Source organism: Haplochromis burtoni, unplaced genomic scaffold, assembly GCF_018398535.1.
Source record: "Haplochromis burtoni strain Fernald_Lab_line unplaced genomic scaffold, NCSU_Asbu1 Contig_62, whole genome shotgun sequence".
In the NCBI taxonomy this organism is placed as follows: Eukaryota; Metazoa; Chordata; class Actinopteri; order Cichliformes; family Cichlidae; genus Haplochromis; species Haplochromis burtoni.
In genome coordinates this window covers 806,758-825,662 of record NW_024582423.1, presented here as the reverse complement: position 1 = coordinate 825,662, position 18,905 = coordinate 806,758, and the positions used below count along the sequence as shown (strand labels likewise).

General features: G+C 45.8%; 2 protein-coding genes across 5 annotated transcripts in view; one reads left to right on the top strand and one right to left on the bottom strand.

The window, feature by feature from the left end:
- Nucleotides 1–3,505, top strand: part of bmp1a (bone morphogenetic protein 1a) — a 30,022-nt gene extending 26,517 nt beyond the window's left edge. For both annotated transcript variants that reach the window (XM_014333684.2, XM_005922669.3), the window contains exons 18-20: nucleotides 97–310; nucleotides 610–860; nucleotides 2,155–3,505. In XM_014333684.2, coding sequence (XP_014189170.1) covers nucleotides 97–310; nucleotides 610–860; nucleotides 2,155–2,289 — 600 coding nt within the window. In that variant the 3' untranslated portion in view covers nucleotides 2,290–3,505. The remainder of the gene's footprint in view (nucleotides 1–96; nucleotides 311–609; nucleotides 861–2,154) is intronic.
- A 1,971-nt stretch (nucleotides 3,506–5,476) lies between these two features.
- disp3 (dispatched RND transporter family member 3) lies at nucleotides 5,477–18,489 on the bottom strand. 3 transcript variants are annotated; one of them, XM_005922666.3, is made up of 22 exons: nucleotides 18,362–18,489; nucleotides 18,034–18,123; nucleotides 13,013–14,008; nucleotides 12,713–12,932; nucleotides 12,494–12,630; nucleotides 12,263–12,397; nucleotides 10,602–10,762; nucleotides 10,273–10,412; nucleotides 10,072–10,163; nucleotides 9,799–9,963; nucleotides 9,296–9,457; nucleotides 9,063–9,209; nucleotides 8,829–8,962; nucleotides 8,565–8,734; nucleotides 8,332–8,462; nucleotides 7,869–8,053; nucleotides 7,627–7,753; nucleotides 7,331–7,476; nucleotides 7,072–7,231; nucleotides 6,847–6,960; nucleotides 6,585–6,757; nucleotides 5,477–6,497 (listed from the first exon to the last, which is right to left on the bottom strand). In XM_005922666.3, exons 3-22 carry the CDS (start codon nucleotides 13,998–14,000, stop codon nucleotides 6,141–6,143), a joined length of 4,044 nt encoding a protein of 1,347 aa, XP_005922728.1. In that variant the 5' UTR covers nucleotides 14,001–14,008; nucleotides 18,034–18,123; nucleotides 18,362–18,489; the 3' UTR covers nucleotides 5,477–6,140. The 3 variants fall into 3 exon arrangements, with proteins under 3 accessions (XP_005922728.1, XP_005922727.1, XP_005922726.1); XM_005922665.3 differs by having other exon boundaries at nucleotides 18,034–18,135; nucleotides 18,362–18,467; XM_005922664.3 differs by having other exon boundaries at nucleotides 18,034–18,455.
- Nucleotides 18,490–18,905: the final 416 nt, after the last annotated feature.

Below are 18,905 nucleotides of genomic sequence, written 5' to 3'. Positions count from 1 at the left end.
TTCTAGAAATATTACCTTACTATCTCGCTAAAAGACAAAGGGCTTTAATGTCTAAGCCTTATCATTCGAGTTGATCTTCCTCTTCATTTCTAACAGGCCTTCAATGAGATTGACATGGAGGCCCACCTGGAGTGTGCCTATGACCACATTGACATTTATGACGGGCGCGATGGAAAAGCGCAGAAACTGGGTCGTTTCTGTGGGACTAAGAAGCCTCCACCCATCACATCCAGCGGCAACAAGTTGTTCATTCGCTTCTTCTCTGATAACTCTGTGCAGAAAAAAGGCTTTGAGGCTTCCCATACTGCGGGTGAGAGTTATATTACCGCATTCAGGGGTTTTTCTCCTAAAAAAAAACAGTGTACAGTTTCACATCGGTTTTTGTTATTTTTAAGTCAATTAGTCATATCAAACTTCATGAAGGGCTTTAGATGTTCTTCCAGGATTTATAGGTCAATGTTCACCACCCTGTCTCAAAATGGGATGATTCAGACCATGTTCTCCTTTTGTAACAGGATGACTCTAGACACAAAAGCACAGCTGGCCCTGATTCCCATCAGCCCACTTCTTTTTCTCTGCAAAAATGCTTAACTCAACTTTTCTGTTCAGAGTGTGGAGGTCAACTAAAGGCGGAAGTCAAAACCAAGGACCTGTTCTCCCATGCCCAGTTTGGAGACAATAACTACCCCGGAGCCTCTGACTGCGAGTGGGTGATTTCGGCGGAGAAAGGCTACGGCGTGGAGCTCATCTTCCAGACCTTTGAGATCGAAGAAGAGGCGGACTGCGGCTACGATTACATGGAGCTCTTCGATGGCCCTGACACAAAGTCTCCACGGCTGGGACGTTACTGTGGCTCAGGGGTAAGAACATTATCCAATAATTCTGAGATTCTTTTTTGGGTAACTCCTTCTGCAGAGAAGCACCGTGACTGCCCGGATGTAATTATCAGGGAGTTGTTGGAATTATTAATCCTGTCAAAACTGATCCTGTCGCCTGTAATGGGGTGACTTTTCTGACCCGGCCTGGGGATTTTGATTCTGGCTTTAAGCCAGCGGGCTCCTCCTGAGTTTGAGTGCTGCTGTGGAGGTGGCTACAGGTCAACATAGCTGGTCACTCCCTGGGTGTCGCTGGACTCTCTGGCACTTACTTCCAGCGGTGAAATAATCAGCCGATGGAGGCTGCAGCTGGTCTATGAAACAATGAGTCCTGTGGGGAATAGTAACTCGAGTTTCATCAGGTTAGAGAACAGCTTGATTTCATTTACAAGATTTTCTAATAAGCTTTGGCCTCTTATTCACGCGCATTCTTATGAGTCATTCGCTGTAGGGGACGTAACACCCCGGGTTCCTCGGGGAGCAGCTCCTCAATCAAGTTTCCTTTTATAAAACAGGTTGAAATAAACTGACACAGTTCAGTCCAAAGTAGAGTAAAAACTCATTACGTTGTGGGGGAGGTTTACTTTCAGCCCCGAGGCTTTTCTCAGTTACACAGTAGATTGTTTCTGGGTCTACAATAAAATAGAATGGGCCGCTTTCTTCTTGTTTAAAATCCCTTTCCCAATAAACCAAGACTTACAGGGCGTTATGTTGTGGCGAATTTTCACCGGCGGCTTTAATCGGCAGTCCGGTGTGTTTACAGTTGGTTGCGCGGGCTTTGACTGCTCTGACACTGCAACGCTCATCTTTGTGACAACCACGGGGCAGCTGATTCGGCGCCTTAACTAATGATTGCTCGAATTAATTTTTTTAAATCAATTTTCACATGATAATGGTGTTCTGAAAAACACTTAGGTCAAATGTTTCATATTTTTGTGCTCACGTAATGCAATTACCTCTTTTTGAAGCATGTGTGTAGCAACACATTATATGGCTCTATTCAGGGAAGAAATAAGCTTTCTGCAGCGGTGCACTTCAATATGAAGCTCAAGCAAAAAACAAACAAAAGGGAAAAAAAAAAAGAGGAGAAAGCTGCAGAAGGCTAGTCTTGGACCCAGACCCTCACATGGCCCCTGGCTTTTACAGCAGTAGCAGTCAAGAAGCTCTCTGTCAGACTCACTGATTGGACTTGAGCTTGTGTGAAGTCCTTTTAGTTTGAATTGAAGTTCAGGGAAGCAGAAAGCCACAAACGAATCTGTTGTTTTGTCCCTCCTGACAGCCTCCAGAGGAGATCTACTCGGCCGGTGACTCCATTGTGATCAAGTTCCACTCCGACGACACAATCAACAAAAAGGGATTTCACGTCCGCTACACCAGCACCAAGTTCCAGGACACACTGCACTCACGCAAGTGACCAGCGGAGGCCAGAAGGGGCCGTGCAGGGCAAAGGGGCAAACGGAGGGGCCCCCAAGGGAGGCGCCAGCCAGACGCTCGGATCCCTTCGGCCAACAAAATGAATCAGACACGACAGAACAGCCGCAAGACCACCAACCGCACCTCAGCTCCTAGGGGCTCTAGCTCCCCCCACAGACTGTGAGGAGTAAAAGCCATTCTGCAGTACACCTTGTTTTTACCTTTCTATGGTTAGGATTGGGGTGGGAGGGTGGATGTCTGCTTTAGGTGGACAGTAGGGGAAAATGTATTGACCCAATACCACCAGATATGTTTTTTTTGTTTGTTTGTTTTTTTTATTGTTCTTTTTTTTTCTTCTTTTTTTAAATACATGCCGAGAAAGGCACAAAGGAAAATAGTGGATTCTCAGGACCTGTAGGAAGGCGGGCATCAGCTGGACAGATCCCTGCTTTTGTCAGGCCAGCCTGCCACATGCAAGGGGAGGAGAAGAAGAGGAGGAGGCATATGGGGAACATCTCCTGCACTCCTCAGTAAAGGCTCTCTTCACCTCACTCTCCTCTCATCCCTTTGATTCAAGGATTCCTATCCATAAGAGGATTAAAAGGACTTGACTTGAGATATCGATACTGTATGTCAGTCAAGTGCATGTAATTCCAAGGCAAGGAGGAAAACGGTACCGTGACAACACCAGCATTTGTAATTGGCTTTGTCCTGACAACCAGCGGCAAGATTCTCGTTGTTACCATTAACAAGCAAATGTAGGAATCTGTTATCTTATCAAAGGACTAATAAATGAAATGTGGTCCATATCTTCTGGTTGGTAATTGCTTGCCTGATGATTGGCTATTACTGTACCTCCGTGTATAAAGTAATGTTTGATCTTTCAAAGGGAACGTGTGCTTTTCTCAGCTCGAACCAATTAGCACTTTACAGTGAATTGTTCCAAAATCATGAGCTTATGGAATTTTGTGAAATGCAATGCCAGTTCACTTGTTTTTAAATGCATTTTATCTCTTATTCTGTTATTATATATATATTTTTTTTTTGTAATTGCTCCATTTAGTTCCTCAGGCATACTTGAACATTGTGTGTGCCCTGTAACATGGGGTAATAAAGATATGACTTATGTTTCAGTGTTGATTTACACGTCTGATGTAAAATAATTTCTCTCCAGAGAAAATGCCTTTTTCTTGCTACAATGAAGTATTTCTCAAGAACCAAATGAGCCTGGGTATTTATTGTCATAGTGATTACATATATAATGTAATGGGGGGGAGGTATTTCTGAAATTAGCCTTATAATTGCCTTCCAATGTATAGCCAATGGTCAGTGTTGAATATACTTTGTTGCTAACTCATTCCTTCTCTTTATTTATTATTCAGCACCATGTTGCATGAGCCTTCTGTGGTCTGACACACTTGTTTGATGACTGACCTTTTATCCATACTGCTAATTGAGCTCAGCTCTGTAAACCTGTTTTTTAGGCCACTGTAGTTAAATTGTGTTCTGGCAGAGATTACCCAGGACGTGCAAGACGGAGTAACAGACCAGAGGACTTGAATGGTCCCTGTTTGAAGTAAGTTTGTTGAAGAACCTTTGCAAACACAGGAAAAGAACAAAGTCAAATATAAACAGACTATCTCTTATTCATATTATCTGTTATTCAGTATTTATAGACGGGAGCTTTTTCATTCCAGACGACAGTAGGAAAGCATTTGCTTTTCCACTTTGCTAAATATTCATTCCTCTACATGTAACATCACTCTCCCTCTGATTATTCCATTACTCTCCTGTTGTTTTTTTTTCTTTCCATGAAAATATGAGGAGCAGAGCGATGTTGCTGAACAAAAAAAAAACTGCTCGAGTGCCTGACAGTAGGCCCTTTACTTAACAAAAGTACTGCACATACATAAATGTGTAACAAGACTGCAGGCTTGGAGAGATCTTTTTACAAACAAAACCAAAAAATACCATGTAAATTAATAGACATGGCTATAGGTGGGTATAAATAAACATAAGTAGAGATACATTTCAATATTTCTCATTATTTTATATCTCAAGAGTTATTGAAATAAGTAGAAAGAGATTGAGAATAGCATTAGATAGATAGCTAGATGGGTATTGAGAGAGATCTCTATAAAGATGGGTTGGAGAGAGAAAGAGAGCTATCGATAAATGAAGGGGTAGCGAGAGAGCTATCAATAGATGGTAGACAGAAATAACTGAGAGATGTCGATATCAAGCTCGATACATCTAGGTACCCTACAAGAAGCACTGCGGTAATAGAAAAAAGAAGGAAATTAATGTGAAAGGTACGCAGACATTCAAACACTCCCCTTCATTCACAGTGGAAATTAAAGTCTCTCCAGAACAAAAGTCAACGGGGTTTTTTCCCTTCTAATTTTACTCCTATTTGTTCTCATCTTCCTACATCCATTTCCATCACGCTGAGTAGAAAATACCTCTTTGTGTAGAACAGCGTCCCTTTATTTAATAACCGAAACATTAATGCAATTCATTGTTTCATCTGACCTCTTTCATATGAGTTATTAACAGCCGCCCAGAGATGCGAAGCAATCTACAGTAGCTCTCCCGGTAATTATGTGATTATAAGCCAACAGCGACAGGCCGTCATCCCGCCGCTCCGTTACATAACCGTGCAGGAGGAAGGAAAACAAAAAGAAAAGACCCCGAGCTTTTCTGCACCTGTTTTATTTGACATCCACGAGTAACAACACGCACATAAACCAGAATTTACTGCTCCTGCTGCAGTCGGCCCCTCTCCCCCGACCGTTACGTTGTGCGGTTTGACAAATGGCCGTCACCTTCACTGCGGGGCAGAGTGGAGACGCTATTGAGTGGTGCTCTGAATTGTGGGAGAACCGAGCAGGTTACAGTGAGAGGCTGTGAGTGTGGCGGAGGGCTTGTGGAGGGTACACCTGAGGAGCTGATAAAAGGTCTCTTTTAACCCAATGACAAAAATAGACACCTTGAAGCATTTTGTAAGATCTGAGATAAAACGAAGTCACAAAAGAGGAAAGTGACTTGTGCTAAATATTGGCTTTGAGAGTTCTTCTAAACGTGTGTGTGTTGGCAGCATCCAAAGCTCAGTTCAGAATGAGTAAGAGCAGCATACGCAGACATTTACATCATCTTACATTACATTTAACATAAAAACAGAGTATAAATTTGGTTTATAGAACTTTTAATCCAGCCACAGTGGGACATCATAAGCTCTGATACAAATGTGGCTGAAAAATCACATTCAGTGCAAAATCGAGACAAAGAAAACAAAACGACGAATAAGAAAAAAAAAAAACAACCCAAAGAAACATTCTGATGCTTCACAACATGGCCACGTATCAAAGTGAACCATTAACACTGGTCTTCACGGACATCGCAGCGCTGCGCTGTGTCAGTGTTCACAAAAGCAGGTCACAGAACAGTCAGCAACTCTTCACAACTCAATAAGTAACACAGATGAAAATTGTGACTCAGTCAGTGTTTCCCAACAATTACTCCATCATCTAGGGCTGAAGATGAAGGGGGGGAAACAAACCAAAAACAGCTCGTGTGAATCAGAGATCAACCTACTATTATGAGTCACATATTCAGTTACACTAGATTTTAAAAAGAGACACCCAGAGTGGGGATTTTTTTCCCCCTCTATACTTAACAATCCACTGATCAATACAAGTGAGAACAAAGAAAAAAAACTGTGATAACTCTGACATCTTTGTGCTGTAAAGTATGTAACCGTGTACTGAGCCGTTGTTCCACAAACATGGAAGAAAGAAAATAGTTCTCACAGGTTGCATACAGAGGAACGCCTCTGTGTGACATCAGTAGTGTTTATGTGGTGAGTGACTGCCAGGCCATGGCACCCAGCTGTCCCCCGACCCACCACAGAGCTGCTCCCAAAGAGGCGGCTGCCATCACAGCCAGGCTGGCCTTGAGTACAGCGCCTGGGTGTCTGCTGAAGCGGGCCGGGGCCACGCAGGCCAACGTGGCCACAGTCACGGTCAGGGTGAACAAAATGGAGACGGCCGTGTTAATGGCCACAATCTGGCCGAACTTGGCGAAAGGCACAATGACACAAAAGAAGAGAGGGACTGTGGAGATCGCTGTGGTGACAGCGCTGGACACTATGGCAACACCCACATGGTTCACTGCCTCCAGAGTCCGCCTCTGCCTCTCGGCCTGAGGCTCCTGCGAATAAAACAGAGATTTAAAAAGTGCAGACTCTTAAAAAAAAAAACACGCTGTGGTCAATTTGAAATTAGAATAGTCGTGTACCAAGTTATGAGAAGGCATAGAAGGTGTGGTCTCCCCAGCCAGAAGGTATCCCTCCACCAGGTGTAGACAGTAATCCACCGAGGATCCAACAAGTATTGACAGAGAAATTGCCTCCACTGCTCCCATCTCCCATCCCAGCCAATACATGAGCGCCACTACCAGACAGATCACCCCTATTCAAGACCAAAAACATGAGGGAAATGCACTCTTGGTTATTTGAAAACATCACTTTCAAATGTAAATATGTTAGTGCGGCTCTTACCGAGAATGGTCACGAGCACGGGCAGCAGCAGCAGAGGATGTGCGGTAAACACAGAAACAGCTGCCACGCAGATGGCCAGAGACAGCAGCAGACTCCAGAGGGCACTCTCCACACCTACAACAGGACCAGAGGGCAGCACTTTCGGCATTTTTATCTGTCTCCAGTTTTAGAAAAGGAAAAAACAAACACTGCATCTCTTTGACATCTGCTCCACCTCTCACTTGCCTATGATTTCCATGAAGATCTGCTTCCAGTGCTCACACGTCTGGAAGCCTCTTTGCAGAGAAGAGGTCTGCGGGAGAGTTGCGAGCTGCTCCTGGATGAAGTTCTCCCACTGCAGGAAATCGGAATACGTCTGAAATGAGGATTTTCCCTTGTATGTGGTCTTACAAGGGAGGAGGAGGAAGAGAGAGAGAGAGAATTAAGGCGTTGCGGCAACTCTGAAACCGACAGCGGTTTGTCGCATGGAGATGAAGAGACTTACAGATTCGAAGGCCATGGACAGCCAGCGGACCTTCCCTCCATGCATTCCCACCGCTCCATGGGACAGCTGCCCTGGGAGCAGGTTGGGTTCAGGGAGAGAGTGGCACTCGGGATGAAGAAGAGGCAGAATGGAAGATAGCTTGTTGCCTGTGAGGAACAGCAGACTTTTTAGCCTGCTTGCTGTCAAATCAGAAGGCCTAACCTTGCTGATTTGACTTTATACTACTTTTTTGTGCCACAAAAAAACCCCACATTTGAAAAGTTACTTTCCCTTCCCATCAGATAAGCAAATGTTACCTGACGGCAAGCACTGTGCTCCTCCCGGCTTTACGAGCTGTGTGTTTGCACTAACAGCTTTGCAGATTTTGCAAAGATGCCCCATCTCCTGGAAAATATCAAAGTCTGGATCCAGTATAATGCTGCCCTTTGGAGAGAATCAAACAACAAATTTACAACGGTGAGAAAGTCCTTTTAAAATCCGGTGCGGCGTTCCTCCAGTCGACAGTTTAAGATGCATGTGGCGCAGGTGTGACCATCACCATATCTCCAATCACGTGGTTGTCCCTGCGTTCGGTTCGGTTCACTCCCAGGATCCCAAACACAAGGAAAACCATGGCTCCGGTGTCGACCAGAGGACGCACCGCCGGTTGGCCGCACACACCGCCGCTGCACGGATTGAAGCCAAACGTTTTGGATGGTTTCGTTTTGGCAGCAGATGAGGGATCTTTGAAAATAGAAGCAAAGAAAACCCTTTCAACCACGTTTATTTATACGGGGCAAAAATATCTGCATAACTGGTGTACTGTGAAGAAGAAAAAAAAAACTCTCCAGAGGATTCACTTTAAGAGGAGAAGTCACATCAGTGCGTTTTCTCTGTAGTTAAGACTCAGCTAAATGACAGGAAAAAGACATTTGCGCAGTGTGACTCATGCGGAGTGAGAACTGTTTTCCTGATGTTAACAAACAGTCTTTATGTTTATCACGAGAAGCTTGCTCGCTCACCGCTGGGAAAAAACGTATAAAAGCTTCCCCGTGAAGGTCCATCAGGCCCAGAGCTAATGCCACAGCCTGGCGGGTTGACACACACGCGGCTGGGATGAGGTCTCAGGCGGCACTGAGCAAAGTACAACTTCCTAAAGGGAAAAAGCAGAGCTGAAAAATGACAGATTTCCCCACTAAAACAACCTGACAGCCTGTCTCAGTCTCTGTTTTACATTCTTCCTTTGTGCCTTCACCTGCTGTGCTGCTGTGGGGATGATGCTACATAAAAGGAAAAATCTGGCGTCCAGCCATGACGAGGATCACACGAGCCGGACGTGATCATCCAGCTGTCGTACGGGAGGTATACGTGGGAAACACACACTGTCATTCTGGCGGTGTAATTGCCATGGGGCTGATTAAAAGCCTATTCAAATAAAACAAGATTAGTTGTAAGCTGCTTTAGTGGGACTCGAATTATTACCAATATAATCAGGTTGACTTTTTTCCTGCTCTCACACCTGGAATGATGACACCTCACGCTCTGTGCTGCACATCTTCCACGGGGACGGGATGCTGGCGTTAAGGGAGAAGCGGTAAATGGTTGTAGAGGCTCCGTGGTCTAACTTTGATACGTACACTGTCACAAGAGGGCCTTGAAAAAGGTACAAAGGTCAGGATTTTAAAGACAGGAAACAGGGCTTAAATGAGAAAAGGGCTGGGTTTGGGGTTTTTTTTATGTGCTGGGTTTTTACCTGTTTGGTTAGTGAGTGAGTCCTGTTTCACTCCACTCGGAGCAGCAGCGGGAGTTGTCCTGCTCGGCCTCTGCTGATGTGTAGGATACAAAAATGCAGACGAGGGAGCGTGGGTGGGAAGTGGGTGGGGTTTTTCCATGAACACACCTGCAGGACACGACATGTTTGGTTTTTTTTCTTTTGATATTCGTTCCAGATCTAAGAAGTTAACAGAGTTGTGCTTCCACTCTTACCTGAGCACATGGGACAGGAGATGCCTTGGCCGCTGAGGTTGCTCCGCAGAGCCAGCAGACTCTGGAGGTTTGTATCTTGGCGAAAAAGAAGGGGAGCGTGAGTGGCCGGCCTCAGGAGACAACAGAAGGCAGCTGAGAAGACCAGAACCAGGAGAAAGACACCTGGGCCAGAAGGGAGATGAACAAACAACGACAGAAAAGAGGGTTTGATAGAACAGTTGTGGGACAGATCAGCAGTGAGGATCAATTACAGTCACTCCCAAAGAGTGTGGTTGAATCCTTCATGAGAATGCTTTGCACTTACTCTGACAGGCAGAATCCCCTCAGGGCAAACAGAGATTACAGAATTTCTTCAATAATTCTTACTTAAGCCTGAGGTGACTCTCACATCTAAACCAAACATTAAGAGCTCTGCACACAATATCTTAGAAGCCCCAACCGCTGAGTTTTGGGATATAAATTGATGTTGTCTTTGCAAGTTCTGAGTTAAGATTAAATCTCACCTAGAACAGTTTTCCGTCGCTCCACAACCGGCTTAGCCACTAAGTGCTTCAAGGCCCACTGAAGATTGGTGCTCACCACACCCACGTGCCGCTGCCCCGGAGGGGACAGAGGTGTCTCGACCGACAGGGACAGGATGGCCGCATCGCCGTCTGTGTCGCAGAAGCCTGGCAGAGACGAAGGAAAAGAGCCTCAGAGGTGCCCCGCGAGACACATTCTTACAACCAATCCCCCTGCCAGCCTTCATTCCGATGCTAGGCAGATAATAATCTTACCTGGCTCCATTTCCACTGACAGAAGAGCCACATCATCATCCTCGTCCGACAAAGGGCTGTGGTTCGCCGACAGGCCCGAAAACAGCTTCCAGCTTCGCGGGGTGGAGAGTTTAGGGGGAGAGAGAGAGAGAGAGACAGCTGAGGGGGATTAGATCTGGGTGGGTGTCACGCAGCACAAAAAGTAAGGAAGCAAAAGCTTACCAGCTCAACCAGGCATGTTCACGAGGCTCCACAAACTGTGTCCAGATACAAAGGGCAGCAGGCATCAAGACAGACACCCAAAGCCAGCAGCAGCTGACGATGAGAGCCATGAATAGGCCGAAGTCATGCACGGCTGGGATCTGAGTGTCAGGTGAACAAAGCGCAGTGTAAAGGACCTTGAAACATTCAATTTGTGCTTATCGTGGGAAAAATGGTTGTCTGCCGAGAGAGGCACTTCTATTCACCCACTGTAGGAGAGTCATTTATACACCCTGTACATGTCCTATTAAGCGCTGTTATTTTCTTTTCTTTCTCAGTTCCATAATTACCTGAGAGAAGGTGTTAGCGGCATAAGCGGCCGCAGTCGTGAAGGAGGTCAGAAATGTCGCTCGGCCAGCTGTTTTAATTGTGTAGATCATTCGCTGCTGCGGCTGATGCAAATGAGAAGCCTGTCTGAAAGTGCTGATGAACACAAACACATCATCCACCCCTGAGAGATGAAGGGTAGACAAAAGGAGGACTTCTTAGCACAACTCATGACAAAGAGTTGTAGTTTTCCTCATTTCATAGCATTCACATACAGCTGAGAGTCAGAAAATAAAAAGGTCATTCATTATGTTTGCATCTTGTGCGCGAAATCAGCTAAAGCCTGCAGCTTGTTAGTTTACTATGAAAAGCCTGGAAATGGGAGCTAGATGGGGACCTACGTGACGCAGAGAAATACAGGGAATTTTCACAGTGAAGTCAGTCATTAACACTTATACATTGTATAATTACTCTGCACACAACACAGCTTTACTACAGCATGTTATATGGAGGGGATTATGGTTTTATGGGGGATTGTGCCATTTGCTTAACTGGTGACAAGACTCCACTGAGTCACTAGAAGTAGTAATTAAATCCCCTGTAAAAGTACAAGGTGGCACTTTTACATTTTAATGAGATTTAGTGGTTCTGAGAGGCAGTTTTTTTTTAACTTTAGACCCAGCCAGGCTTGTGGCTTCTTCTTCAATTCTGTATTTAGGTGTAGCTAAGCCAAGCTTGCCTTGAGCTTCACATACGATTACGTATAACATTATAACCACTGACAGGTGGTAACACTGATCATCTCTTCATCATGGCACCTGTTAGTGGACGAGTTATATTAGGGAGCAAGTGAACATTGGTCCTTTAAGTAGATGTGTAAGAAACATAAGGATTTGAGTGAGTTTCAAAGTGTGCTGGCTAGATGACTGGCCAGAGCATCTCCAAAACAGCAGCTATCATGGGGCACTCCCGGTCTGCAGTGCTCAGTATCTATCAAAAATGGTCCAAGAAACAGTGGTGAACCAGCAACAGGGTCATGGACAGGTTTGGTTCAATGATGAACATGAGAAGCGAACGCTGGCCCGTGTGGTCCGATCCAACAGAGAAGCTACTGCAGCTCAAATTGCTCTAAAAGCTTAATGGTGGCTCTGATAGAAAGGTGTCAAAATACACGGTGCATTGCAGTTTGTTGCAAATGGGGCTGCGTAGCAACAGACCAGTCAGGGTGCCCATGCTGACTCTTGCAGACCATGTACATCCTTTCATGGAAACGGTATTCCCTAATGGCCGTGGCCTCTTTCAGCAGGATAATGCATCATGCCACAAAACAAAAACAGATCAGGAATGGTTTGAGGAACAAAAACATGATTTTGTGGTGTTGACCTGGCTTCCAAGGCCCCCAGATTTCAATCCAATCAAGCATCTGTCCAATGTGCTGGTGAAACACGTCCGATCCATGGAGGCTATACAGCACAACTTACAGAGTTTGCTGCTAACATCATGGTCTAGAGGAATCCATGCCTCGCTGGGTCAGGGCTTTTTTGGCATCAAAAGGGGGACCAACACATTATTAGGTAGGTGGTCATAAGGCTGTTCGGTGTATTTTACAAACCCCAAAGTGGCATCAATCTTCATAAACACAAAGTGTTTTACAAAATGTCAAACTATTGCTTAAACGACTTACCGATACCGATGATAACAAACGCTGCAACTCCGTTGAGAATGCCCAGGTACCTCACGCCAAACACGACGTGGTATAAGAAAAGAGCCATCAGGCAGCTCAGTCCGATGCTAGCAAGTCCAAAGAAAGTCAAAAAGACTGCGCAGAGACAAGAAGAAGCTTGTAAATATTTCTGCGCCTTCAAACAGAAACATGTACACACATCGCTGTAAGTGAAATACGGGGATACTGTACCAGAAAAGGAGGTAAGGACGTAGACAAGCACAGTAATACAGGCTCCGCTGACCACAGCCAGCATCATGTCATTGTGGAAGGTGTGTCTCACCTCGTCATCAAACAGCTCTGTTCCCCCATATAGCACCTTTACCTGACTGGAACAGGCCACACAGACAAAACAACTTTGAGTGTTTGCAATAGCATTCAGTACCCGTGAATACGAGAGTTTTTACTGACCTGGTAGACTGGTTGGCCAGGATGTCTGCATATTGGACCACAAAGTTTTTGAAGCGTGCTCTCTGCTCATCCGCTCGGTCCTGCAGGGAGTAGTAGGACGGCAGAGGAGCTCCGAAGTGGATTTCACTGCGTAACAGGGATGAGGACAGATGCTCCGGGGACAGACTCTCATCCACGTACCAGTAAAACTGCGGGTGGGTAATGGCCAGGCCCAGAGAACCTGCACATGAGGAGAATCAGCAAAGTTAAGTTGGGCTACCCCAAGGAGTCATTCAAGCTTGAACTGGAATTTCAACCTGCCTTTAATATCAGCCAAGTCTGGGCCCATGCCATCATAGTAGATCTTGCCTCCTCTCTCACTGGGGTAGAGGTATGACAGGAGGGAGCTGGGTGGGGAGCAGTAGGACGGCCCCAGTGGCAGATCCCTCAGTAACTCCAGAGGCTTCCAGCAGAACTGATGAAACTGTGGGTGCTGCATGAGCAGCCGCTCAACTTGGTGTATCGTCTGCAGGCGCTCTGGAGTGAAGATGTTGCGCTCGCCTTTGCCTTGAGCCACAAACACCAGCTCAATCCTCCACAGAGCCTGGCTCTGTAAGTAGTAATTGGGAACAAATCTGCGCTTCCTAATGAGGGAAAAAGTTGAATTTCCATCCCCTAATCTCGCCTCTTCTTCCCCTTTTCCTGGATTTATGCTTTCATGCGTCCCCGTTTCCCCCTGACCCAGATGAGGCGCTGTCCTTTCATCTCTGCTTGCTGCTGCTCCTCTCTTCTGATGATCGCTGGCTTGTAAAGGGTCCCCTTGAGGAGCGGAGGACCCCGTGTCCTCATTATCCATCTTATTGAACACTTCCTTCCTGCCCAGCTTCTCAAGCAGAAGCTCTCGCAGCGCCTCAGACTCCATGTTATCTATGTCTCGCCTGCGTCTGTCCCACGACCCCAGCTGAGTCTTTACGGCGATGGCGAGGGCGTCAAAACGTTCAGCTGAGAAGTGGCTGTGAACCTCAAAGGCACTGTAGGAGAGGTCTATGTCCAGAGGAGGGCAGTAGAGCAGCATGTAGGCAAAGAGGGCACATGGCAGCAGGACAGCTGCCCCTAAAACCGCCCCACTGGCCCAGGGTTGCGTGTAAACCCACCCCACTGCCTTCCACAGTCCACAAACCCAAGCATCCCCCGAGGAACAGCTCTGCTCCGCGGCGTGTGCTACTCCATCCTCTTCCTCCAGCTCCTCCTCCTCTTCCTCACCACCCCAGCTGGTGTGAAACAGCAACGGCTCATCATCCACATCCATTGCGGCACCTGTCAGGGACACATAAGACCACTTGATCATCACTCACTTAACGTTATGGCTGTTGTCCACTTGGTCAGGTGAACATGAGCACAGCTGCGACAGAATGGGGGACAAGGCAACTTTGAAAGTTGTGCTCAGAGAGCAAGGACACGAGCGAATTAAGTCTATCCTGAAGCAGCTGGCGAGAAAGGCCGTCCACTGGTTGCTCGCATGGAGAAAATTGAGCGAGGGGGACCTTTTTCCCCCTTCTTGTTCTTCCCCTCAAGGGCTCGTAATAGAAAATGGCTGGCCGAGTCCTGCTTTAAGATGCTGATCACAAGAGCTTGGGGTGAGACGGGCTAAAAAGCTGTGATTTAATTCTTTTCTCTGCCAGCCCATGCAAGCCATTATCACCCGGAGAGCGTATACTAGTGGGGTTCTACATATGACCAGTCGATGCAGTTGTTTCCACCCTGCACCAAATTAAATCATCTCACTTGTCTAATTAGTGACAAGAAGAGTGAGCGGGGTATAAAGAGTTTATCTCCAGCGATGGGCAGCCTTCGACTAATCGTGTCAATAGGTGTCACTTTCCCCCCCACCCCACCGCTTCTTTTCTCTCAGGCAAGACATTGCAGACAGTTTGCATTCAAGTGGCAGTGAGTCTGCTAACTGCAGCAATTTATCTATTCTCTTTAGAACGATGCTTTAAGGTCAGCCAGGTAAGACATTGAATCATAATTATGTGTAAAAGATAGCTGTAGTCAGCTTTCTAGCTAGAGTGAAAAATCCATCATAAAAGAGAGTAATTTACAAATGACACGGATTAATCGATATTTGCAAAAAAAAGATTCCTCCCGTTGGAGAGCAGGGAAGAAAGACTGTTGAGAGGCAAACCCTTAAGATGCCAAATGAACTGTAGGCGTGCTGATTTATGGGACAGTTTGTGCTCTTACATCTAAACGTAGTTGATTTCACGGTGGCAATAAAGGGAGTGCTCCACTCGGAACAGCCAGCCTCCTTGTGCGGCCACCGTGCAACAGTCAGACTCCGGCTCACAGACTGGGGGATGTATTTAACGGGTACATCATTAAAATCCTTTACCCTTCAGTTCCTCGCCCTTTGAGAGAAACACTTTTGATGTTCTCAAACATCCACCATGGTTTCACGCTGGATTTTACATTCAATAGATCTTAAAACCTGCGGAGTTGAAAGCAAGAGCTCCGCCCTGCATTTCACGTTCTTAGAAAAAAGGCCAAATTTGGGACTTCTTTTAAAAATGGACAACACTTTGTTTTATTAAGCACCATGTCATCCAAGTGCACGGACAAGGGCACCGCTGCCCCTTTTAATGGGAGTGCAGATGGGGCGCGCGGTGTGAATGTGAGCTTCCCGCATTTTTAGAGGATAAACGCATTAATGGTGTTTGTTTGGTAGCTTTTTGTTTTTTAAGACAAAAGCTCAGGATGCATCACTAAACAAAAAGAAAACCATCTAATCATTCTTTTCAGTGACCTTTTTCTCTTAAACAACACAGACATATATTTTTAATATAACAAGGAAAAATAATTTGTTCCAAATTGCTGGTGTAATTTCAACTTATTATGACTCGTTATCTGCAGCCATCGTGGGCTATTATTCCATAATGAGTCCTATTATGTTGTTTTCCTCTAATGCTGACTTTTCCTCGTCAAATGCGTTTTCGGTCCAAGCGTCACTATTTTGCATTGAAAAACACGAAGAATTAAACTCGATATGATTCTGTACTTGGGGGGGTAAATGAAATTGAATACAGCTACTAATTTTGGCAATTAGATTTTGGTAATCCTCTCTGCCCCCCTGCCCTCCCCTCTCAAGCATGTTTTGGTCGTGATGCTCTCAGCAGCAGATGAGAGGAGGCATACAGAGAAGTGCAGAAATATCATGCGAAGAGTGGGAAAGGGAGAGAAGAGAGGAGAGAAAAACGGGGAAGTGGGTGAAGAGACGGCGCAGCCATCAGACATCAAACATCAAACAAACCGTGGGCTCCTTGAAAATCTGTCAAAAAGAAATTTCTGCTGGTTAATAATTATGGGGGGGCGGCAGCACTACAGGTGCATCTTAGGGCCCGCTTCGTAAAAAAGCCTCACAAGCCGAGCAGATTTCAAACTAAGGATGTATGAATGAATTAGGAGAGTGAGGCAGGCTCAGTGCAAGCTCTACCTGCTTTTTATGATCCCTCTACTGTCTACACGTGCCTCGCAGCGGCGTGCAGGTACAGTGAGGGAGAGATAACTACCCACGGCCTCGGGGACGCATCCTTTCGTCTCTTCGTGATGAGTCTGGCACTCCTTCGCATCCAGGAACATTGCGCCTCGTGTACAATAATTATGAGTGGAGTACATCTGCAAAGCACTGCGAGCGGTACGCAGCCTGGTATAACTAATGTGTTTACAAGCTGCCAGAACTGTTCAACGTCGCTTCTAAAAAAAAAAATCAATAGGAAAGAGCAGCCGATTTAATCCACACCGGCGCAGGTGTGGATTAAAAAATAAGAATAAACTGGCATCGTGCTTTAAGTGTATGTTGGTGTAAAAGCAGTCTGCCATATGGCTGAGTGTATATTAAAGCTGCGTCGCTCTTAAAGGAGAGGATGTGGTTTTCTGTCTGTAATGCAGTTACATTGTGACAAATGAGACAGGTGAATGCACCAGGAGGCCTGGAGTGAAGTTGCACGTGCTGGGTTTTCAGGTGTAAAATTGTGTTAATTGTCTGAAAATGAATTTTTGATGGCTTTGACATCCCGCTTGCGTTCAGGCTCACGTGGGAACTTTGTAGCTTTTACATTTTTTTTTCCCAACAAGTGATGTTTGTGCTGTACCTGCCAGCTCGTTGGAAGCACAGCAGGTGTAGGTGATGGACAGAGCTGTCTCGTATGTCGTGTTCAGCGAGATGAGGGCATCCAGGATGATGAACTGGAAACCTAATGTACGCACGGCCTCTCCCGTGAAAACACAGATAAGCTCAGTGTCGGTGTTATTACCCTCCTTTACATCTCTGGGTGATGTGAAGCCGGCGAGGTGTACGCTCCGAGCAATCCCCAGCTTGCTGTGAGCCTGAACCCTTCACATATCATCATTACTCTCAACATCTCTCTCAGCACTCTGTTTGCCCTCAATCTATTGCCCTTTTCTTCCCATCAGTCTCGCTGCCTTTTTTTTACCCCCACATCCCTATCCTGTCCACAAAGGTGAGAGATTTGTAACCTTCAATACTGATAGCGCACACACACACACACAAACACACACACCACACACACACACACAGACACACACACCACACACACCACACACACACACACACACACACACACACACACACACACACACACCTCCACCTTCCTCAGTTTATCTCCTCTTCATCTCATCCAATATGGATATCGCATGCTGCCTGCTGACCCACACACATTGAGCTTGGTGTAGGCTCAGCCAGCATAGCACCTCATTTAAAGGGGCATTGATTTCACCACTAGTGCTTTATGAATATATTCCTTATGCATGAGCATTCAGCAGTGTGTTTATGGCAGACCTGCCTCCAATTCTATACACGCTCTCAATCTGTGCTTCAAATCAAACTCTCAAGGTCCATCTGCACCCAGCAGAGATGTTCGTTTTCTTATTGTCTTTGAATTCCTGCTCAAACTGAAGGCAAAGCGCAAAGCTCTGTGCATACAGTGTGAGGCATCCAGGGGATCTAAAATTCAATTTCTCTCCCTCCCCTGAATGAAACTGAACACCAAAGCCTCATACTACACTGGAGGTAGTTTTTTCCCCTCTATCTTGGCAGCATAAGAGGACATAGATAACAGTATGAAACCAATTTCCTACAACTTTCTAAAACAATTAGTGCACTTTATCTTTTATTTTCTAGATGAACAGCTTAAATGGTCTGCATTTCTTCAGCAATCAGCATCTCATATTCACATTTAATTTAAAGAAAAAAGAAAAGATCAGACAAAAACAATAAGCGATCCCATCAAAGCAAAAGAAATCTGCAACACAGGGGAGAGACTTACCTGAGGCTGATGAAACAAAAATTACAGGTGGGGCGATCAGGCCTGTTTGGTCCACTTGTAATGTGCTGAACTTGTGCTCTGTAATTTCATCTGCTCCACGCACTCATGTGGGGGGGAGAGAAATGATCAGTTAGTGTTTTAATGTCATAGTTAATAACTCATCAAGAGGCACACTGAGGGAGCCCTCAGCAGAGAAACCCACACAAAAACAAATCCACTATTCTCCCCTCACTCTGCAAGAATCCTCTAACCCCGGCAGTTCATAATGTGTTGTTTTCCTCTCCTTTTATGCTCCCCAGTCCTTTCTCTCCCTCCCCTCCTTTCTTACCCGGTTGTCGAGGCGACAGAGTCAGTGAGAGACATTTCTTCCCAGAAGCTCCTCTCTCTCTCTCCCATGGCTTTGTTCAGCCTGCTCTGCTGACTGGCTCAATAGTGTATGAGACACAAGGAGGGAAACGCAGCTCGAAAACCTCTCCGCACCTCCCGCGATAGGCTGGCGAGCCCGCGGGGATTTTTATACCACTGCAAAAATGTCACCGGAAAAAAATTCAAGCATCAGTCAGCTAGTTACGAGTGACCCAAAGGATGCAGTTGTCACGGTACCGCAGCCAAGCCCCCTCCCATCACATCAGAGTTGGTATGGTCTAGTCTAGTCTCAGTTGGTGGGGAGGTGGGGTGTGCTATAAGAGGGCAATAAGAATAACTGGTTACAGTGGGAGACAAAGTGCAGGCAATTTAAAATAATCACCTGAGAAAAAGAGTTTATTAGTTATTGCTTCATTTTCATTCTTCAGCGCCGACCGAGTGAATGAAGCTGCTCAGCCTGCTGTCCTCTGTTGTAAATGGTTTGACTGCTGTGTTATACAGCATCT